The 17,530-nt window shown below is 37.0% G+C and overlaps 1 protein-coding gene across 1 annotated transcript; it reads left to right on the forward strand.

Moving 5' to 3' along the window:
* The first annotated feature begins 16,765 nt into the window (after window positions 1-16,765).
* Window positions 16,766-17,092, forward strand: LOC110944942. Its single transcript, XM_022186586.1, has one exon. It carries the CDS (start codon window positions 16,766-16,768, stop codon window positions 17,090-17,092), a length of 327 nt encoding a protein of 108 aa, XP_022042278.1.
* The last annotated feature ends 438 nt before the right edge of the window (window positions 17,093-17,530 follow it).

Genomic DNA, 17,530 nt, shown 5'->3' on the forward strand with positions numbered 1-17,530 from the left:
ACCCCTCAAAGCCTATTTCTAAGCTATGTAAAGGATATTTATGGTATGTTTAACTTATGGACATGTTCCGGAATGTTCGTTACAGTTCAAATTGGCATACTTTCGCAGTTTGTCAAGTTTAGTCCCTGTAAAATTAACTTGTTTTTGCTATACCAAAGCCTTCAAAACTTATTTCTAATTTATGTAAAGGTTATTTAAGGTATGTTGATGTTCCGGAGTATTTGTCGCATTATACTGAGTACGTTTACGCACCAGTTTGCGTATAATGCTCCAGAAAGCGATGTAGAGTTTGAAATTGAACAAAAGTTAAAACATGAAAAATGTAAAACACAACCAAACAAACATTGGGATCAAATAACATTGTTTTATTGATAATAGAACTGTTCATGATGATTACAAGCATAAATGTTACAAAACAAATCCATGTGAAGTCTTTCCAAAGGTCTTGAAACTAAATTGACTTGCTTTGTAGGGTGTGACTTTTTCTTTTGTTTGCCTTTGACACAACTAATGCACTCCCCTTCCAGATGAAAACCTTTGACATGAACTCCTGTGACCAAATCGTTATGCACCAAATGATTCATTTTTCTAAGATGAATATGCCCCATTTTCCGGTGCCACAATCTTGATTCTTTCTCAGTTGCTCTGGACAGAAAACAATGAGCCTGACCCGTGGTTGTAGTAGCTACGCTCATGTCCAACACGTACAGATCATTGACTCTTGGTGCCCTCATGATGATCCATTCCTCAGGTATCACAAATCCCGGTTTCAAGATCAAACATTCTTTGTCAGTGAAGTGAGTAGTATACATCCTGTCACAGATCTGGGAGATACTCAGCAGATTGTTCTCCAGCTCAGCGATGTAGTTAACTCTCTCAAACGTTACGATTCCGTTGGATAACGTTCCTTCACCTATAATCTTTCCTCCTTGATTACCAGCAAAACCTACGTAACCACCATTTATATTTCTCACATCATACAGTAATGCAGTCTTCCCTGTCATATGTCTCGAAGCTCCACTATACATAATCCATCTGGATACAAGTTTTGGAAGATCCTGCATATAACAAACTTTGACTTAAACAACTTCAAGAAAGATGCCGATTCATGCTTCGCGATCCAGGAAGCTCCGGCAATTCAAACTGCTTAGTCAAACATGGAGTCCACCCAGGCCTCATCAGCCTTAGGTGTAACCTTGACTCTCGCAATTTGAATTTTGAAATTTTCAGCCTTGAGAGGTGGGAAATTTGCATCATAATCAACCGTAATTGATTCTTCAGCCTTTTTCACCTCAGAAGTTAAAATTTTCTTCTCAATTTCTGGCTTCCAAACTTGTTGAGATAATGCAACCCTTTTGTAAAATTTGTCATTTTTAGTTACCAACTTCTTTACGGGTTCATTTTTCACACTGTTTTTCTCAACAACGATTGGTGTTTTACCCTTTACATCAACTTTCTTCTGTTGAGTCTTCACAGTTTCAGTCTTAGGCTTCACACTGGTACACTTTCGTGTAATGTGACCAACTTGATTACATCTAAAGCAAGTTCGAGTATCAAGTACCCAACTTGTGCCTTGAGACTGAGCCTGTGAAGTTCTCTTTTCAAAGAACTCTTTGTTTGATTTTGAAAAAATTTCTTTCTCTTCATCAGCAAGTGAACTCGAACTGTTCACAAACTTTTTCTTCTCAACAAACCTTTTGTTTGAAACATTTCCTTTTTGATAAGACTTACCCCACTGATAACCCCCCGACCAATTGTTTCGGTTATTATTATAAACACGCGGTGGATTAACAGATTTCTTGTTGTAAACTTGTTCTTTCTCAAACCTCATTTTACTTTTCTTTTGACTCAGATTGTTCACTGCTGACAATTCAACTTCGACCAGTTTGAAAAAATTTGTCAATTTGTTCATGTTTACATTCTCAATCGGAAACTCTGAATCCGAAACAACTTATCCGAACCCAACATCTTGTACATGACAAGATTTGATTCTTCACTTAAGTTGTTCTTGGACTTTTGTTTCGGAATGTATTTGTCCAAGAAACACCCATCTTCCTCAGTAGTGTCACTATTTGTTTTAAGCACATTTTCAACAACATCTTTTACCACATCATTTTGGACACTATCGTCATCGGAAGATGTAAACGTGACATCAATATTCTCAGGAAGTTTCACTTCACTTCCTTCCTTAAGTTCAACAAACCCAGATTCCTTTTTCGTGTAATTATGTAAAATCGGCGGTGGAACTTTGTGAAAACCCACCCCGGTTCCATCAGAATACACGTCTTCACCAGCTTTGTTTTTCCCGATGGGTTTGGGAACAATGTGCTGCAACACAAAGCTTGCGGAGCTATAACTGTTAAGCTTCAACTGGATTCGCTCGTTTTCAATTTCAGCCTCTTGAAATTTTAATTTCAATTTAGCGATTTCATCCAGCTGTTTGTTGATTGATTGATTCTTCTTTTATTCTCAGCACTGCTTTTAGATGTTCGTTTTCTTTAAAAGTTTTACCATTTCGATCATCACTATCTTTCACTGTGCTTTTAAGTTTTTCAAATTTTTCAGAAATCTGACGATTTTCAAGAATTAACCTTTCATTTTCATTTTTAACTTTTTCATGTTCGATTTTATCAGTTTCAATTTGAGCAGTTAATTCTCTTATCCGTTCAGTTGAAGCTTTAACTGTTTTGTCACGACCGAGAATCTGATTCTCAATGCTTCTGACCTTTGCTGTCAGATCTTTAATTTTCTCACCGTTGAGATACGTGACAGTATTACAAAATTTGCACTCTTTGTTGCAATTTTTGCAATCAACATTTCCTTCGATCTTTTTACCTGACGCATTTGTTGACGAGTTTGGACTGACCTGGCCTTTTGACTCAGACACACGGATTTAGAGTCTACCTCAAGTGCTTTAGCAGCCAGCACTTTGTCAGCCATTTTTCCCAGGTTCTCTGCAGTCAACTCCTGCGTTGTATCGATAACTCCAGTATCAACCTTCTTTGATTTTTCAATCTTTTCTTTCTCTTTCTCTTCTTTCTTTTTCTCTTATTCTCTCATTTTCTCTTCTTCTCTCATTTTCTCAGTTGGAGTTCCCCACCATTTATTCTGCCAATACTCATCCTCTTCTTTGTGCTCCTTGATGATGGCTTCGATATCAAGTGTTTTGTCGTCGATCGCAATGTTTCCATACGAATCAAGGTAGCACTCTCTGTCCGGATCCCATCTTCTCGCTCTCTTTGCTTCCAAATAGATACCAGAAAGTCTAATAATTTTGTTTTCAGCAATCATTTTTCTGTATCTATACTTCTGCTCTTCTGTTCGATTATCTTTCCACGGAATAGGTTCATTTTTCGCCATGAACGCGTAACTAACCGCATCTTCCTCCGGTAGCACTTCTTTACTCCAATCATACCCCTCATCATCGTAGATCACCGAAGAGCCCTAGATTTGTCTCTGTTATCTTCAGCCTGCTTTAATCTAGGCGGCTCGGATTTATTCTGGTGATAAATCGCCTTCTTGTAAAAATCATCTCTGAAAGGGTTCTCCGATTCATCAGCATAAGCATTTCTACATTCTCGCTTGAAGTGACCCTTCTGCTTACACTTGAAGCATGTCACTTTGGATTTATCGAACCCCAGCTTGGTAGATGGACCACCAATCGTCTTTCTGCCAGTAATTTCCATGAAGCGTTGTGCTCGACGAACAGCACTTGCCATAGCCCAACGAATATCGATTAGCTCCATTTCTTCAGGATCTATCTGGTCATAATCTTCCTTCGTCAGGTTGGTATTGCCGATCTTTCCAGCTACTAACCCTTCATATGATTCCAACACCGACGCCAAGAAGACCATTTGTTGCTAAGCCGACTCCTCGTCAAAATTCTGTGCGTTCTTCAAATCTATTGCGATATTGCATTGAAAACGGTTCTTTGCATCAGAATGATTGTAGATGATGAAGATCCACTGTGATAACCACTGTGACTTCCACCACTTTGACTGCTTTGACTTTCTTTGCTTGCTGTTGACACATTCTCAGCAGAAAACGCAGTCTTGGGAGAAGTTGCTTTTGGCATCATGCTTTTCGGATAGTATAGATCCAAATTTTGCTGGTAAGATGAGTGATTAACTTTGTACGTCTTCTTCAGTTCCAACTCGTGACTTTCAAGTCTCTCAATCACCAAATCTGGAGTAAGATCTTTTGGTAAGATGGTGTTCTTCAGCATTAACGCATAATATCTCCAATCCATCTCGTCTGGCAATGAATCGAACAGTTTGTCAACAAGTTCTTCATCAGGATATCTGATATCATGTCTTGCTAATTCCAGCTTCAGATGACCAAACCTTTCTATCATTTTACAAACTGACTCATTCTTGAGACAACCAAACATATCAAACTCTTTTCTAAGAAGTTTCTTTTTTACTTTTCACAATTTTAGTACTTCCTAGACATTTCTTTTCTAGCTTTTGCCAAAGGTCTTTTGCATTTGAATAATCGATCAAAGAGATGATGTCTTCCCGAAAAGATTGAAATAACAAAGCCACGCATTTTTGTTCAGCTACAAATGAATCAATCTCATCAGCAGATGTTAGGGCTTCACCATTCTTGTTTCCGTTTTCATAACCGTTCTTCAGACTTTTCCAACTGGGAAATGCAAATGCCATCATCCAATCTTCATACTTTCTGGACATCGACTGTACTCCTCGATAGCCATTAGCTTTGGGGGTTTATTGAATGTTCCGAATGCACTTTCCGATTCCCAAGCTTCCTTTTTCTTTTCTTTAAGCGGATTCTCGTTCGCATTGCTTGACGATGTATCACCGTTTCCGGAATTTCCTGCAAACGCGTACATATCGATGAACGGGTTTAAGAAAATATCATCCATCGTGAGTGTACCTGCAAAATCAACCAACACTTAGAAAAATTTTCGAGATTTTGAAAAATGTGACAAATAAGCGAAACAGGGTATGACTAATAAGCGAAACTAGAAATGTCTGTATAAGTGAAAGTAGCAAGTGTCTGTATAAGCGAAACAATATGGTTCAAAAGAGCGAAACTACAAATGTTCGTATGAGCGGAACCACTTGTTTGACAAGCAAGCGAAGTATCAGTGGTCTTATAAGCGGAACTATCAAGTTGTCCTTATAAGCGAAACCAACAAATCCCTATAAGCAAAACTGATAAGCGAATCTGTCCGAATAAGCGAAACTACTTGCTTTTTCAAGCGAATCCTACAAGCGAAACGTCCAAATAAGCAGAACTAACTGGTTATTTCAAGCGGAACTATGTATTACAAGCGAAACCTTCGATTGTCCGTAAAAGCGGAACCTAGTTCTAACCAGTTTTCACCATGTTTTAGTCCGAATTTTAACTTGAAACTTTCTAGGGTTTGTTATTACTGAGTTTCACACGTTATAGTCAAAATTCAGGCCATTTCAACTGTAGAAACCAGTTCAAACTGAAAAAGTATGAGAGAAAGTGAGTAGAAATGAGAGAATTTCTGCAGATTCAAGCTGTAGTAGTATGAACCCCTCGTCCTGAGCTCTGATACCACTTGTTGGACCGTGTTCCGACCCTGAATAGTCAGTAGAGAACGTTCATCTGCACGTACGAAGGCAGAATCAACGTAAATGAAGTTACAACAGCCATTCCTATTCAATTCCTTTCTTTTTATTGCTTTCTGATATTAATTTGAGAGAGTTTCGGTAACAAAAGCTCTCAACAGATCCGCTTCAACATACACGACTAACTCATCAGGTTCGCTTGAACTGACTATTTATAGTCTGCATGGTTCCGCCTATACGACATGTCATATAAGCGAACCTATCAACTAAAACCCTATAAGCGAACCTATCTAATACCAAATAAGCGGACCTATTTACTAAATGTTCATATAAGCGAACCTAACAACATATTATATGATTTTGACTTTCAAGTCTCTATGTTGACCTATCTTGACCTAAGACGTAATGCAAACGTAGTCAACTGACATTCCATGCATCAACAGCAAAGACTCATGGTACTAAATTGAAATATATTAATCATTGAAACTAAATTGTTGTACAAAACATGAAAAGGAAACATATTTTCAACTAAAGTAAACGATAGCACAACATTAGTTTATGTTGATAGTCTAGGTTCGAATTCCTATGTGATCTCAATCTTGAACAAAGCTTCATATACTAGCACCTGAAACATGTACGAAAAAAACGTCAACAAAGAATTGTTGGTGGTCATACTTAGGGTTGTATATGTATGTGTGTATATTGTAAGTTTGAAATGTACAATTCACATGTCTAAAGAAGTACCATATGTAATCATGTAAAAACTCCAAGGTAGTACAAAAGGCAAAACCAAACCTACATGTAAGACGTTATGCACACCTAAACTTGTAAAACGTAAAGGAAGTACTTAATAATGACCATGCGTTCCCTTCAAAAAGGGTAAAATGAATCTTAAGTGGTCGTCAATCCTATACCGCTATACATTGTTAAGGTCGGTTTGTACATAGTTAATGGTTTTTAAAGAATAACAATTGTAACTATGCATGTTTAAACATACAAGAACACATAGGTAACTAAGAACATGTAATTGAATTGTAATTGTGCATAAATAAATTTGTAAGTGAAAGTGTATTTTGTATATTTGTACATGAATTATCCCAAAAGTGTATGAAAAAAGAGATAAGTAATACTCACAGTCTTGCGAAGTTAATCCGAGAAGGATCACGAATAAGCATAAGAGCAAGGCGAGTAAGGCGAAGACTAGCATAAAAGGGTAAAAGTATAAATGCATTTGTATAGGAATAAAGTATAATAAAAAAGATAAAATAAAGTACGAGTCTCGAGGTTTAGATCTTGGTGTAAAAGAAATGTAAAAATGATATGAAAACGTAAAGGTAAAAGTATATGTTAAAACCTCATAAAAACGATTAAACGAAATGTTTTTATATAGTTGTTTTAATAATCATATAACTATTTAGGTTGTATGCAATGATAAATGGGTGAAAAGGCCTATGTAAGTAAAGGATTTCTAAGTATTAAAATATTAAAATCGTCATTTTGTAATGTGGTATGTATTTATATTAAGTCATTGAAACTAGGTTTTTATAATAATAAATAAATAAATTTTGGTAAAATAATTAATAAAATTAAAACAGAAAGTTTTTATATTATTTATTTTCCGCCCAAATATATTTATTATATTTTGGTTGAATTTAATTAGATTTTCAAGACTAATATAATGCCTTTAAATGAGAAGGGTATGTGATTTTTATGTTTGTCTTACCTTTTATATGTTTGTTTGATGCTTATGTTTTGCTTCCGTATTTTTCAGAAATGAGTGCTTTGGACTACATTCTGTTGGATGACCCTTCTAGTGTGGAGATCGGTCAGAAGGAGGTTCATGAGGGTGCTCCTTCTGTGGTTCGTCGTAATGAGCATGTTCAGACTGGTGGTGATTTTAAAAGTGTTCCCGTTCAATCTCTTGTTGATGGTTCTTCTGCTAAGAAACAACCTGCCCATCCTCGCCGGTCTACCAGGTCTACTTCTTCTCATGCTGTTGTTTCACAATCTTCTGACCCTATCTCCGTTGATAGTGGTGCTGAAGATGATGCCAATGTTATCACATCTGTCATTGATGTGAAACCTTCTAAAAAGAGGTTCCGGAGGTTTCTAGTGAGGCAGGTGATACTACTAACCAGCAGATATCTGGTTTTTTGAAGAAGTTGAATGAGTCCAAAAGGACTGTTCCTGAGAGGTCTATTCCAGCTGTTGATGAGGTTAAAAAATCAAAAGCTGTTTTGAAGAAGAAGGTTAAGAGTGGTACTTCTAAATCTACTTCCCCTGAGGGAAGGGTTTCTGCTGGGGGTGTTGAGGAAGCTACTTCCTCGGTGTTGGTTGATGAGAAGAAGAAAAAGGTTGAAGAGAAGATTGAGATGGTTTTGAAGGAGAAACCGGAGGTGGTTAAGGGGAAGGGCTTGTAAAGGCTAATTTTCCTGTGTTTCTTCCTTAGTGGAACGTTCGTGTTTGTGACAGTACTGCCAGTAACGAGACTTTCCATGACATGCTTAGAAACATGGCCACTCATGCTGAAAAAGAGCTCTTATCCAAGTTGTCCGATGAGGATTCTGCTTATCGAGCTATTACTGATGCTGCCCGACTTGTTACCTCCCTTCCTGACTGTATTGAACATTGGGCTGCCGTTGCCAATAGAATTGACGATGGTACTGCTGCTTTGAAGAAGAAAGAAGCAGAATTCATGACTTCTCAAGAGGATTTGGTAGCCTTCCAGGTAAAGGTAAGCGAGCTTGAAGGTCAGTTGCTTTCTTCTCAAGCCAAAATGAACAAGGAAATGAAAAAGGTTAAAGTCTATGTTGGGAAACTTTCAGACTTTAATAATCAGTTAGCTAAGGAGAGGGCGGACTTTGGTATTGAAAGGGCTAAATTCAGGCAGGAGTGTGTTGCCGATGAAGCAGCTACGGAAGAGCTGAGGCAACGGGTGAAACAGTTGGAAGCTGATAGGAATGGGTGATTGGTTCCAGTCTTTGTCGTTTTACAACTTACCTTCTTCACAACCAGGAGTGTAATCAACATCTTGCAGTTATTTATTCCAAAGCGATGGCCTATGGTCGTCATACAGGTCTTGTTGCAGGATTTAATGTAGCTTCAAAGGGGGAAGCTGTAGAGAACCTCCCTGCTTTCAAGCCAAATTCTCTCCCAGATTTTGTTGTTGCTGTGAAGGAGATGGAGGCCCTTTCCTATCCTTATGTTGAAGCTTTTTCTCGAATAGTTGATCATCCGTGGCCGAACTTGAGGCTTTCAAACCAGCAGGCTTGAACAAGGAGCTATGTGAGCAGTTACTTTCAGTAGCTTCTGTTAAGCAGGCCTTGTTCAAGACCAGTGACAATGAGGGTGATAATGTTGGTACATATTCAAAGAAGCTGAAGGTATTCCAGATCCTGAGCCGGTTTCTAACATGTCTATTCCTATTAATGCTCCCCCTTTGTCCTCTGTGGGGGTTGAGACGACTTTTGTGGCTTCTGGTGATGATGAAGGTGACGACCTGGATGGCTTGTATGAGAATATTCGTTTGGACAAGGGTCCCCTCTTCACTGATGCTGGTGATGCTGGTGGTTCTAGTTCGGTTTAATTTACTTTATTAGTTTGTTGTGATTATAATGTGAACCATGTTAACTGTTTGTGGTTGTATGTTGTGCCCCTATTAGGGCTTATGATGTTTTGAACTTTATGGTTTTGTTCGAATGAAAGTTGCCCCCTTGGGGGTATTTAGTTTTTTAGTATTTCATACTTTGTGCATTTTTATTGGTTTTTTGTTTCTATCATCTTATTGTCAAACTTGTATGTGGCTTATGTCATGGAAATTTTGTGTCTTAATTTCCTTATGTCAGTTTTGTTTTTTGCAATGTTCTTTTCCATAAAGGTTTCAAACTAAGTGCTGCATTCACCTGGTTCAAGTCTTTTTGGAGAGAATCAATGCAAGTTGTTATGGTTCTATCTCTTTTCTAGTCCACTTTCTATTTTGTTATAGTGGTATATTGGACATAAGCTTATTATGTTTTATAATGTTAGCTTATGGAGCAGAATTGGTGTGAGGTGCTCACCCTCTTTCATGGACTTACTATTGGTTTCATAATGTTTGATTTGTTTATATACTTGTAACTTTGTGTTCACTTGCATTTTTGCAAAGGAACTGTGACAACTGTCAAATTTGCATGCATTCGTACAATTATTAAACAATGATTAATGCTTAATGACTGTGCTGAATTACAACTAATTACTTAAATTGCTTTCTGACTATTGCCATATACATACATGTGCATCATATATTGCAAATGACATATCATTATTGTATGCAAACTTTGTTGATTCGAATGATGCACGAAACACAGTTAGCACAGTTATCAGACAAATCAGAAAAATGTTGACGGAGTTCAGTGCATAGACAGACATTGTATTGAGACACAGAATGAGCCAGAAACCAAGAGTTACACTAGTATAGTGTGTAGGAAAGTAAGGATCATAAAACTGCCTTCTTAGTGATAGTTTAAGTGCCGGAAAGTGCCTAAAACTTACATAAACTGCAGAATTCTACATAATTCAGCAAAATGCAGCATTTAAACAACTTAATATCATGCAGAAATATGATTAAATGGTCCTGAATGCTTTCCTAAGTGTCGGGAATCAAAATTGTCATGAAAAGTAACATAAAGCACACTAAACTACAAAGTTTAGCACCTTAACGAACCGGTAACCAACCGAACACTACCCGAAACACCAAATTTCCAATAGAAGCACTGTTTTAACATTACCAACCATATTCTTGATTTCTAACTATTTGGTTAAACCCTAGCCTAAGACCCCCCCCCCCCCCCCCACCTATGATCCGCGAACATGAGGCCCCACCATTGGATTTTATGGTGTTAAAATATTAGATCTTGTTTCTCTACATTAGACATATAAACCAATGGTAAATGAGAAGTAAGTGTATTATAAGAATAACCAAAGGAATCATAACCTTCATTTTCATCACTCAACACTAACACTCATCATCTCCTTCCCTCCTCTCCTCTCTCGGCGGAGAATAACACCCCACACACCACCATCATTCAATCAAGTTACATTAAATCCACACATATACAAAGGTGTTAGAAGCATAGTAAGGAAGCTTGGAGCTTTCGGAAGTTGAAGGACCTTCACCATTTGCTTTTAACCACCTCATTTCTTCTCTTGATCATCCGTAGCCTTGAGCTAGTAGTAAGAACACTAATCTCTTCATTTTACATCTTATTTAAGTGGTTAAAAGAAGATACATGATGTTAATCTTAAAGAACACTAAGAGAATGAAACATGAACATAAGCTTAAATCAAGAAGAAATCATGTTGTTTATGTGTTGTTATACTTGTTGATTGATGTTTACTTATGTAAATGATGTAGATCATCATATGATCTTACTAGATCATGATTAAAAACATAATCTAGCAAGATGAGAGGATGAAAATGTTAGAGATTAATAGATCATCCTCATGAAAGACATGAACTTGAAAGAATATATTGTTTTCTTGTAAAATGATGATTAAAATGAGATGTAAGTCTTGTAGATCTAAAATTTCAAGGATAATTTTTCAAGGAACCAAGTTAAAAATACAAGTTTTACTTAATCTTGGTTCTTAAATAAATAAACCTCATTTTTGGTGGTTAATAAAGTGTAGAAGCACATATGTGACAAGAAATATCCATGAAGAAACAATTTTAGAATATTTGATTATAAGTTGTAAAGAACTAACTTCTTTAAAAATGATGTTTTTAAAGAATCAACCACACTTTAAAGGGTAACAAGACTTACTAAATACACTAGTAAGTTACTACAAATTTTTGTAAATTTTCAAGTTCATGAAGTGGTAGTTTATGCTTGTTTTTGGCAAAATTGGTAAGTGTAGATTATTTATTATTGATTGATTGTGTTGATTTACAAAAGAATATGATATTGCCTTCAAGGTATGGAAACCTCCATTTTTAGGGGAAACTATAGCAAAATTTTTCTAAAAATTAAACACTTAGAAAAATATTTTTAAACAAATACTTACAAGTGTATTTTAAACCATGAATTTTTACATAAAGTTTGCCATAATTTTGTTACAAAAGTTACAATATTGGAGGTTGGTTTTTATAAATAAAAGTGACTAAATATGCATTTAGGAAATATATATTTAGAAGGCACCATCTGTGTGATTATTTGTATATTATGTGTATTAGTTATATTATTTTAGGACTTGAAATAATATAACTCATCAAAATGCCAAGAAACTACAATCCAAAATATCACCAAAACTCCAAAGAATAATATACAAAGAATACCCAAAAATATGAGAGGAACCGAACAAAGGAATATAACTTACAAAATATTCCGAAAAATTTATTCACAAGTATATTTTGGAAAACAATATTTTGGACACCAAGTGAATGAAAATGTGATTTTCACAAATTATTACAAATTTATATCATATTTTTTACAAGGAGAAAATATATTATTTTTGACAAATAAAAATATATATATTTTCTTGGAATTACTAGAAGGTATATTATTTTTGGAAGAAATATATATTTTCTCAAATAAACATAAAATATATTATTTTTGGAGAAAAATAAGTTTATATATATTTTCCAAGTTAGACTTGAAAATATATTATTTTTTGGAACTTATATGAAAATACAAATATTTTTGCCAAAGGAAAATTGTAAATAATTTTTCTAAGTAATATTTCTATAAATATATATATTTTGAAAGTATATATATATATATATATATATATATATATATATATATATATATATAGGGGAATGTTCATTTGAGAAGAAATTTAATGTGAGAAGAAAAAGAAGAAATGACATATTAATAAAATATTATTTCATTTATAATTCATATCATTAATTTTTCTCTCTTTAATTAATTAGTCAACTAATCATTAATTATCCTATATATAATCTACAAGACCTACACATATCAAAATTTTCCTACATATACCCTACACATTATAGAATTTTATCCTACACAGTCGAAATTTATCATACACACCTCAAAATATATCCTACACAACTCGTAATTTATCCTACGCACCTTGTAATTAATTCTACACTTTAAATTAAGTTGTTTTTTTTAATTTGAAAAAAGTATATATTTTGAAAAGGAGTTACAAATTCAATTTAGTTAGTTATTAAAGGGGAAGAATACAAATTAATGATTTATGTAAGTTTACCAATATATCCTTATATTAAAATTAAATGCAAATATTAAATGAAGTAAAATGAAACATTCTTATTGGTTGAAATTTCTTCTTTTTTCTTCTTATAAAAAGTTTTTCTCATTTGAACCCTCCACTATATATATATATATATATATATATATATATATATATATATATATTGGTGAATTTTTGTTAAAGATAATATTCCAGAAAAATTAATACAAAATTAAGTATAAGAATACTTAACGAATACAAGAAAATACGTATTTTTGTACGTATAAATACACACCGGAATACGACACCAATACATGCAAAAACATACAAGTATATGAATACGAATACGAATACACCCATCCTTGGGAAGAATATACATGTATGAACACATGAAAAGTAACAAGTTAAAATATTATTCTAACAATTATTCCAAAATTTTATAAATTTAATTTAAGTTAAAATATTTATTATTTTAACAAATAATTATATAACTTGGAATAATATTAAAGACACAATGAAACGTAACTCAAAGACACTAATTAATACAAAGTCAAGGAACGACCCGCTCGTCTAATAGAACATAGCACGTTGTAGGTAGTCGTGTGCACTAGGAGAAGCTTTGAGTTACAGTTGATATCGAAGAACGCAAAACCGTGAGTTCATGTCCCCCTTTTCTTTTAACTGTTTTTGGTTTTATAACTTCGGGGGTGAAATACATGTTACAAATGATACAATGATTACAAAGGGTATGGTTAGCTAAGGAAAATACTGTTAGATCATGTGAATGGGTAGGCGTTATCTTGAGACCATTAATCCTTGTTAAGGACCGAGGGGCATGAGTGATAGATCTATTTGACTATGTTTGGATACTAAAACAATGTGGTTCGTATGTTTTGAAACTTAATTTATGGATGACAACATGGTTTTATCATATAGATGTTTGTTATGGTTGAATGCAATGGTATTAATAAGGGTCACACATAATCACGCTTCCGCAAAAGTCAGGGTGTGACAGTTTGGTATCAGAGCTTCGATTGTAACGAACTAGGATTTCTCCTCGAGTCTAGACTACAATCATCAGGGATCTCATGAAAATATTTTTACAACATGTTTTCATTGCATACACAAAACGCCCAGATCCATGGAACGAACATGTTTACAAAAGAAAAGACATGAAGCACGATTGTAAGGTTTACTTTTGTGGTCTAGTCTGGGAGACTAGGTGGTTTAGTCTGGGAGACTAGGTGGTTTAGTCTGGGAGACTAGGAAGGATACATGATTTCATGATACATTGTCTTTGATTGCATATTAAATGATAGTGGTTAATATATGTGCATATGTTATGATTGTTCTGTTATAGACACTATGTCTTCATCCGAGAGTGGATTGTCCGACACTAATGACCTTATGGCTATTGTGTCCGATGACGAGATCGCACCAGAGCCAGAGATCTTTACCTCAGATACTGAGAGCGACCCAGATATGCTGTCAGACGACGACGACGACTTTCAGCCGTTTGCGTTGCCTGATTTTGGAGATGACTTACCACTTGCTGATGGTATTCCAGACGAGGATCCTTTTGTTGTTCCCATTCCCGTCCATGATCATCTTATCATCGGGCATCCCAATGGTGAGCATATCATGGCACCGATCCTCGCTCCTGTTCCTTTAGTGGTCATCCCTCCTGAGGATTGGCCTTTTGATGATCTGTTTGATGATGATTTTGATCTGTTTGTTGATGGTCCTCCCGATGATGCCCATGGTGATGGAGAACTAGATGAGGACGTTGTTGCTAGTCCACTCCCTGAGATCCCTGTTATTGAGATTTCCTCTGACTCTAGTTTGCACTCTGTCTCAGATTCCATTGAGTCCGTGACGTCTTCCGCCTTGCAGGCAGTTGGATTACGACGCTATGCCACTGATTCTAATGATGATACAGCCATGTCAGCTGCACCGTCTCCTCCACACGATCCCGAGCTTGATCTTGAGCTAGATTTTATTCTTGATGATCAGCCCGATGTTGCACCTGCTGATCCTGAGCCTTTACTTGATCATGACCCTATTCCTTTTGGCATACCTGACATTGCACCTCTTATACCTGACCCAGTTCCTGCACCGGCTGACCCTCCTGTTGTTGAGCCATTTGTTCCTGCACCCGCACCCGCTGATGTTGCTCCTTTTCATCCTGTGGAGTCTGATGTTCATCGTGTTGATTTGCCTATTGTCTACTTGCAGGACATACCCGCACCCCGCTCAGGGGAAGGCACTTCAGGCCACTAGCCTAGTCATGACCCTCATGTTCCAGCAGCTATTCCACATATTCCCCAGCCTGCACCATTTTCTCCTTTTACTTCTTCACCACTGGATGAGCCATTCCGATGGTCCTCACCGCATTCCATGCCGATCTCAGACCCCTACCATCCCTCTCATTTTGTTGGCTATACACATGATGAGTTACTTTATTCGCTTCAGCTTGGATTTGAAGTTATGAGTCGCAGAGTCTTGGAGCTTGAGTCGATACCGCATCCATTACCGTGTCCTTGTCAGTATGCTTCCGTTCCCCCTCGATCATCACTGCCTCCTTTCACACGTCCACCTGCTCCTCTTACTCCTTTTCCAGAGTTTGATCCTCGATTTCTTACGGTCGAGCAGCAGACCCGTTATTTGCTTCATCATGTGCACAAGCTCGAGGAGGAGCTTGCACATGTCCTCAGTTTGATTTTCCTCTCTGCCCCTCCTCCGCCATCAGTACAGTAGGTTTTTGGTCTTATGCAGATTGCACTACCTGTGATGAGAGCACCACTATCGAGTTGAGCTTGCGAAGCCTGTTGGAAACCACCTTTTGATTGTAAGACTTCTGTAGATTGGTAGACTTGTTGGACAAGGTTAGTGTGATCCTGTGTTCCCTTTGATATGATACACTTTGTGAAGCATGTAACAATACTTTGTGGTCGATGATTAATGAAAGCGCAAACGTTATGTTCTCATTAATTGCATTGTTGATTTACTTGTTTATGTTGTGATTGTGTTATAGCATGATTGCCTGGTTTGATGATTGATTGTGTGTATGTACATACGACCCCTAGACAACTATATACGTTTATTTAGCACGTAAGACCTGACCAATCCAATCTCCTTCTTAAAAGATATCTCATCAAGAGATCATTCGGCTGACCGAGGCAGAATTACAAGCGCACATCACACAGGCCATAGCTCAGCACAAGGTTCTTCGCTACAGACACAGCGGAAGTACCTCAGGTAATAACCCACCTAACGGTAATGTTTAAGTCACCTAAGACACATTACAATACGTTTGGACATTTCTGAGTGTGCTTTGCTAATGCTTTCTGTGATGATGTTGCTTGGGTACAGGCTGTACCTACAGGCAGTTTTTGGACTGTAGGCCTCTGTAAGATGGGTCGAGAATACGGATTATGTTTTGCGAATTATGTTTTGCAAATGAGCAATTGTACTCCAGAGCAACAAGTCACGTATATTTCTACACTGTTTCAAGATGAGGCTCTGTCATGGTGGAACCTTCAGGTTCAGACGTCCGGCGAGACTACTGCATATGCTTTGACATGGGATGAGCTGAAGGAGCTGATGCGTAATAAAGTATTGTTCTCAGATAGAAATCCAGAAGCTGGAAATTAAATTCTAGAACCGAAAGATGGAAGGTCCAAGGGTAGTAGAATATGTGTAGAGACTTCAAGAATTGTCGCGAGTTGTTCCATATCTGGTGGAACCAGAGTTTAAAAGGATGGAACGATTCATCCGGGGATTGGCGCTTCAGATTCTGAGCTTGATGACGGCATCAACGCCTCCAACAACTATCGATGCGAGTAACCTGAGTATGGCACACACTAAAGAAGCAATTAGATTGGAAAAACTTTCAACCCCTGGTGAGAAGGAGACTGGAGTCATCTGGAAAGAACAAAAGGAAGCTCACTGATTTCCAAAAGGATACTCGGTCGAATAACAACAATGCCAAAAAGGGAAAAGAGTACATGGGTATCCTCCCTAAGTGCGACAACTATCTACGTCATCATATTGGGCAATGTAGGTATAGGAAATGTGAAACTTGTGGGAAAATTGGTCATCTTAAGGAGACGTGTTGGTATGGTGCTGGACATGGAAAAGAAGGTCAAGATGGTAGCGGAAATCGTGAAGGAAACAACAACAACAACAACTATCAAGGCGGAAGTGGCACTGATCAAGAACTAGGTCAAGATTGCTTTAATCGTGGTAGCATAGGGCATCCCAGGAAGGAGTACCCTAGAGACAATCAGGCCAGTGGGAAGGTTTACTTGGGAACTAAGCCAAGATGTGATTGAGTGCAAGTATCACCATGAAGGTCGATGTCTGAGGCCTAAGTGCGATAGGTGCGGAAAGGAAGGACACAACAAGGATGCCTGTTGGGTGAAGTATCCCAGACAAGGAGAAAATGATGATGGCAACCAAGACGGAAACGAAAATAATAAAGTTCCAGGCTGCTACAGATGTGGGGATGTGGGGCACTTTAGGAAAGATTGCCCTAGGAAGATTAACCAAGACCGTGGAAGAGCGTACAACATTGGAGCTTGTGAAGCATGCCAGGGTCCGAACGAAGTCACTGGTACGTTCCCTGCTAATCAACGCTTTGCATCTGTGCTATTTGATACTAGTACCGACTATAGCTCGTATACCTAGAGTTTAAGAATATACTTGGTTCAATAGCTAGTAAGTTAGATATCCCGAACTCGATAGAACTAGCTAATGGGAAGCTTTGACGT

The sequence above is a fragment of the Helianthus annuus genome, chromosome 6 (genome assembly GCF_002127325.2).
Source record: "Helianthus annuus cultivar XRQ/B chromosome 6, HanXRQr2.0-SUNRISE, whole genome shotgun sequence".
Lineage (NCBI taxonomy): Eukaryota > Viridiplantae > Streptophyta > Magnoliopsida > Asterales > Asteraceae > Helianthus > Helianthus annuus.

Bases quoted from the DNA above. Each gene is read 5' to 3' on its own strand.
- LOC110944942 (XM_022186586.1), top strand. From the start codon at position 16,766: ATGGGTATCCTCCCTAAGTGCGACAACTATCTACGTCATCATATTGGG.